Below are 6,339 nucleotides of genomic sequence, written 5' to 3'. Positions count from 1 at the left end.
TACATTACAAAAAGCTCAATATAATAATAGTAATATTAACAAATTTGTATTGAGTTATATAAGTCCATCTGGTTACACTTAAAAGACTTTTTAAAATTTGGTATAAAAACAAAGACTAAATGATGTCATTTTTAACCAAGTAAGCTTTTATAGAAAAATTTGGTCTAATTTATTCCTGTTAAAAGGATAGCATGTGCAGGCTAGGACGCTAGGTCACTAAGCAGTATGGCTTATTCCAATCTCAATTTTGTGTACACCTCTTGACAACAAGAAATTTTAAGATAGGAGAGCAAATACTGCCAACAAGCATTCAGTTTTCCATTCCCAAAATAGAAATTTTAAGATAACAACTTGGATAACTGCACACTGACCAACTAAAATTACATACAATGTCAGCACTGTGCATAAAAATCTCACTCCGAGTTCATTTCCCGCAACAAAATTGTGTCCACGCAGAAGGGGAAACGATTCTACAATTACTAACTACAGTAAATGCATTCGTTCCACATAAGAGTGGACCAACCATTGACTAAGAGGCTCCCCACATCCCACAAAACAACCTGAATTGCTATTTTCTGTGAAAAATGGGAAACTGAATACATGCAGCAGTTCTTGCACTGCCTGTCTCACAAGAGAAGAACCTGTCACCCTACTCCTACGACCCCATCCAGTGACAATATCTATCCTGTTAGGGCCAACACCAGATGCCAGCATCTGCCTGCGAAACCAAGCAAGTGTCCTAGACAATGCTGTTACAGCAGTTCCATCAGACATGACATGGAGATTTATAAGCCAATAGCAAGTGCTTTTCTCCTTGACAGCATCAGGATACACATTTTTTTGTGCAGCCACCTCCCAAACCGAACCAGCCTCCTCCTTGAGTCCAGATTTGTGAAGAAAATCCACCACTGCATCCACAAGCCCTCTTTTGCCCTCTCTATCCTCGGAATGCATAAGGTCTAAGAATTTGCTTACATGATCTCGCACATTTTGACCATCAGGTCCTGCTGCTGGCATGGACTGTAAAAATGCATGTGCGGGATGGCCAGAGACTGCCATAAGCTCACAACAAAATCCCATATCATACGGTGATTGTGCCTCCGTACAACAACTGAGAAGTAAAGTGTAAGTCTGCAGAGAGGGGTTTAAGCCAAGAGTCACCATGTTTTGGAGAAGATTATATGCGTCTGGCAATCGATGCACCCTGAGGAATGCACTGAGAAGTGAATTGCATGTTGGTACATTAGGAAGCAAACCAGCTCTCAGCATTGTATGATACCATTCCCAAGCCTTCTCCACATTACCAGCCTTTCCCCACAGGTCTACCAGAAGACCATAAACAGGTTCATCTGGAACCCAATGGTTCTGTTTCATCTCAAAAAACACTGCTTCTGCTTCCTCGAGATACCCACAGTGGCCAAGCACCTCCATTACGATGCTATAAGTAACTTTGTCGGGTTTAAATCCTGCATTCTGCATGTCACGGTATAATTCCAATGCTGTCTGGTAGTTCCTTGCTTTAGCTTGCAAAGCAATCAAGATATTGTATGTGACAATATTGGGAACACAACCCTGATCAACCATCTCACAAAATAGCCTATGGGCAGCAGATAAATTACCAGATTTTCCAAGGCAGTTGATCATGACACTGTATGTAAATGTGTCAGGAGAAAGGCCAACTTCTTGCATTCTTTCATACATAGACATGGCCACATCAAGAAATCCAGCTTTTGCATGGATATCAATGAGTGTGCAGTAAGTAACACGATCAGGCTCACATCCCATCTCCTGCATTTGGTTGAACACATTCAGTGCCTCCCTTAGGTAGTTTGCACGGCCATAGCTGTGAATTAGACGGTTGTAAGTAACAACATTAGGCTGGCATCCATCCTTGACCATCTGCTCTAGCAATTTGTTTATAGCACCAAACTCTCTTGCACGGCCCAGGATACCAACCATGGTGGTGTAAGTATGCCCATCGTGCCAGAAGCCTGGTTGACGCTTTAGCCAGCAAAAGAAGCCTACAGCAACTGAATGGTCTTGAAGTTGCTTTAGGATCTGGTTAGCTTGATATGCATCAATTGAAAAATTCAGGTTATAAAGAGTCTTCTCTGTAGCAGGACCCCACCTTAACTGTTTCAGTATATCTTTAACCACTTCCACAACATGCCCTGAATTAGTAAAATGCCTCTTTGTTGGAACAATTCCTGCAGGCATATTCAGATCCCTTGTGTGTTTATTGAAACTTTCCTTGAATGGCCCTGCCATCTGTGGATTTGAACTTTGCATGTTGGAACCAAAATTTGTCACAAAGTGGTTTGAATGGGTTCTTGTTCTCTGTGGCAGGGCTCTGCGATCATGGTTATTTACAGGAATATTTGGAGCTGCTCCTGACTTCTCTGTCCCTGAAGAAGCAACATGCTTAAAGCCTTTAGCTAAATTTGATTTATCAGCTTTTCCCTTTGCACCATGATGATTATTTGTATGTTTTGATGGCCCTGGATGAGTAGGAACAGGCGGTTTGGGATGAACGGCAGTGAAGTTCTCCTTCTTAATTTGCTGCACACTGGAGGATCTGATCTTGGGTAGGGCTCTGGCAGGATCAACCATATAATTTTTAGAGTAGTTTAGTATTCCCATGCCATCTGATAAAGGCAACTTATAACTAACTACATCAGAAATAAAATTAACAGCTGCAATACCGGCCCTATAAAACTGGTCAGCATTAAGAGAAGATGAGTGAGCAACATGATCTTGAACACCATCAACAACACAAGCAGATGTAGCCGAGTCCGATTTGCTCGGTGCATATGAAGTAGGCTGGACTTGTTGCACACGGCCAGATTGACCAACACTCCCAGCCTTGTGGGAAGCAGGCCCATTAGCCAAGTTTCCTGAAACCAGTGTTCCTACAACTTGAGAGGTGGCTTTGGACACCAAGGAGGGCGGCTTCAGCGCAAGTAAATCTTCATTGTTTTTCCTCTGCTGTCTCTTCGACACACACGTTTCATCCTCAGGGCAAGTGCACGAATTGCCATCTGCTGCGTTACATCGCGAACCGCCAAGCAAAATACTCCTAGCATTGCTCGAAAGGGTACTACTGATCTGCTTTGCTCTTAACATATTCTGTGAATAAAAAGTAAAAACTCAACATGTCACCGATCACAAAACTCTTAACATGAAAACGAAAGCAATAAGCATAAGCAAAAAGAAGCCAACTTTCTGTGAACTTTCAGCAGTGGAAGCAAACAAGCAACATACCAGCCACTACAAAATGCAAATACAGTCACTATAAGCACGTGCACATTATTATAACTATAATTACAATTACAATCATAAACAAAGGCTAATACAAAATCAGCTACCCTTATTGAAACAGACAGATTCCCAGAAGAAGAAAATGTAGCGGCAATTCCATTTCACCCAGAATGACACTAACTTTGAACAACACAAGAGGCATATTCAAAGGTTAAAAAAAAATCTGTCATTTAGAAAAACCCAAAACATGAAACAGGCGATGCAATCCCGAAATGACAAAGACATGGGAAATGGAACATGAGAAGCAATTAAAGAAATTTGTAAGGTGTTAAAAGTGTTGAAGGAGTGAAGAGAGAGAGGCACCTGCATCGTTCAATGGAGTTGTGGAAGCATAGAGAGAATAGAACGGTTGAGAAGCTGAGAGAAGAGGGGGATGGCGGCTCCTATGTTGTCGAAGAGGTAGACTTTTCCAACAACTTGGGGCAGAAGCTAATGTTAATGTATCAGCCCTGATCTCACGCGCCCGACCCGCTACAATCGGTGCAACCCGCTCTAGATTTTTTTTTTTTTTTTACATAATTTTGTTAAGGTATATCAGAGAATATTTAGAAAACGTTTAATGTATATTGTTTTGATGGAATAAATTAGTCTCATCATTTAAATTTGTAAGACCAATTTATCAATAAGTAAGTTGTAATATTCAAAAACTAATTTGATAATAATTTATATTTTTAATATTAATTTAACATTAAATTGTAAAATTTAAAAAATAATTTATTATTAAATTATCTATAAAACTAATTTGTCATATTTTTTTATATTCAGAACTTAATTTTGAATATTTTATATGTCAGGAATCAATTTGTTCTCAAATGAATTTTACTATTTAGTTTTTTTTTTTTTAACATAATTTTGTTAAGGTATGAGAAAATATTAAGAAAATTTTTAATGCATAATTGCATATTATTTCGATGGAACAATACGTAACCGACAGCTCTCCTAGTCTCCTTACAACAAATGTCTTCTTTATTCTTTGTTTTTTTTTTCTTACTTTTTTAAGTGTAAGAAGACGCTGGGTCCAATAACTCTCCGTAGGCTCTTGCTAGATACACCTATAAGTTTGCTAAAGAATCCTCTCTTTCTTTTCATTAAATTTGTTATTACCCATTATACTCTCTTTTTATCCTGTTTCTACACCCCCTTACCCCTCCCCCAATTGTGTTATTCTTTAAACCTCCACCTTAATTTTGAACCACCATCTTCACCAATCTTTATTATTCTTTAAACATTATTAATGTAATACCGTGTTTCCCATCAAACATATTCGTAATATTGTGTGTATTTTCTCCCATATGACATTGTGTTTTAAGGTATGTTCATCGTTGACTTATCTATCATATAATGTACACCATACATTCTTTACACCAAAAGGCACGTACCATACTCAATTGTCACTTGCTCTTTACACCAAAAGGCACAAGATAACAATTTGGTTTTGAAGAGAAGGTAGCAGTTAATTGGGTTTTACTTCGGCTGACATGAAGCAATTTGGGATACTACAAGACACTATTATTTATCAATGTGCGGGGTGTATTACCTTAGTGTGAGAGCCAATTTAGGTTTCAATTAGGGTGCTGTAGTTATGTTTTTTAGGCCTCCTTTGTTTTTGTTTTACTGCCTCCTTTGTTCTAATTTTATATCACTATATATGTTTTGCACATTCCTTTATGCATACATTGTGTATACATTAAGATGCAAGCAGTAGTTGGTTAGTGTTGCATTAAGATTCTTGGTAGGAATATTATGGTTATAGGTTCCTGGAAGGTGGTGGTATGTTGGTTTATTGTGTCACAACTTTTATGCACTTCTTGTGCCTTTTTTTTTTATCATATTATATAAAATTACTAATATAAAAAATCAAGTGCCTGCTAAATTTTGTACGACTTCTGTAAATAACTTTCTAGAATAATATGTATCAATTTCATAAAGTAGTTTTTAGGAATTATGTTTATTTTGTTAAAACATAATTTCAAAAATTATATATGTTATTCTAGAAAATTATATCCACAATTATGTTTTAACAACATATATACGATTCTAAAATTACTTTTTGGAATGGATATATGTTTTTCTAAAAAATGAATTTCAATCATTTTTTATTTTGTTTTATCTTGTCACAACCTTATTTTGTTTTTAATTTATTTTTTAATTGTGAACATGAAATACCATTTTAATAAGATGTCCAAGGTGATGGATATACCAACTGATGTAAAAAAAAATAAGATTGTTGATTGTGATGAGGCATTCAACAGTGAAGAGGTAAGTGAATCATAAATTAATTTTATTAAGTTGTGACCATATATGACCATGAAAATTTAAATTTATATCTATATTTTTATATTTTTTCTTCTCAAGATGATATGTCGAATTGGACTGAGTATGTTGCATATGAAAATGAATTTGTTCTTATCATATTTAGGTCAAACATAGATACGAGATGTGATAAAAGAAATACATTTATAATTTTGACTTGTGAAAGAAGTGGAAAATATAGAAGACCATGCAAGAATGCATCATCCAAGGTGATGAGTATAAAAAAATATGAATATCCCTTTAGGCTAAGGGAAACATGTTTAAAAAAGGCTACAAGATGGATTGTTAAGGTGATATGTGGTTGTCACAACCATGACTTAGCGAAAACATTAATGGGTCATTCATATGTTGATCGACCGAGTGTTGAAGAGAAGTCTTTAGTCAATGATATCACAAAGAACATGGTGAAGCCAAGAAACATACTGCTTACATTGAAAGATCATAATGAGCATAGTGTTACTACTATGAAGCACATTTAGAATGCCCGACCAACCTATTAATGGGTCATTCATTTGCACCAAAACACATTACATCAGATTATCAAGAGGTTTTAAGGAATACCTGAATCCATAGAGCTTGATCAACACGCAGTGGAATCTTACAACAGTCACGAACAATTGGTTTAATGACCTTCCTTAACCAAATCACCTTCTTCCTTATGGGACCTTCGTTTTCTCTTCAGATGGGGAGCGGAGAAACTGTTTCTTG

At 36.8% G+C, this 6,339-nt stretch overlaps 1 protein-coding gene across 4 annotated transcripts; it reads right to left on the bottom strand.

Annotated features, from left to right (window-relative positions):
• Positions 1-282: 282 nt before the first annotated feature.
• On the bottom strand, positions 283-3,724 carry LOC114409761 (pentatricopeptide repeat-containing protein At1g18900-like). 4 transcript variants are annotated; one of them, XM_028373344.1, is made up of 4 exons: positions 3,622-3,717; positions 3,366-3,438; positions 3,220-3,267; positions 283-3,126 (listed from the first exon to the last, which is right to left on the bottom strand). In XM_028373344.1, exon 4 carries the CDS (start codon positions 3,121-3,123, stop codon positions 484-486), a length of 2,640 nt encoding a protein of 879 aa, XP_028229145.1. In that variant the 5' UTR covers positions 3,124-3,126; positions 3,220-3,267; positions 3,366-3,438; positions 3,622-3,717; the 3' UTR covers positions 283-483. The 4 variants fall into 4 exon arrangements, with proteins under 4 accessions (XP_028229145.1, XP_028229142.1, XP_028229143.1 ...); XM_028373341.1 differs by lacking the exon at positions 3,366-3,438; XM_028373342.1 differs by lacking the exon at positions 3,366-3,438 and having other exon boundaries at positions 3,262-3,267.
• Positions 3,725-6,339: the final 2,615 nt, after the last annotated feature.

Source organism: Glycine soja, chromosome 4 (assembly GCF_004193775.1).
Source record: "Glycine soja cultivar W05 chromosome 4, ASM419377v2, whole genome shotgun sequence".
NCBI classification, from domain to species: domain Eukaryota; kingdom Viridiplantae; phylum Streptophyta; class Magnoliopsida; order Fabales; family Fabaceae; genus Glycine; species Glycine soja.
This window is presented reverse-complemented; position numbering and strand designations above follow the sequence as displayed.

What these genes read in the sequence shown, in the direction of transcription:
- LOC114409761 (XM_028373341.1), bottom strand. An exon ending in CTGCTGAAAGTTCACAGAAA is followed by an intron (nt 3,127 to 3,219) that starts GTTGGCTTCTTT and finishes TTTTATTCACAG; the next exon opens with AATATGTTAAGAGCAAAGCA.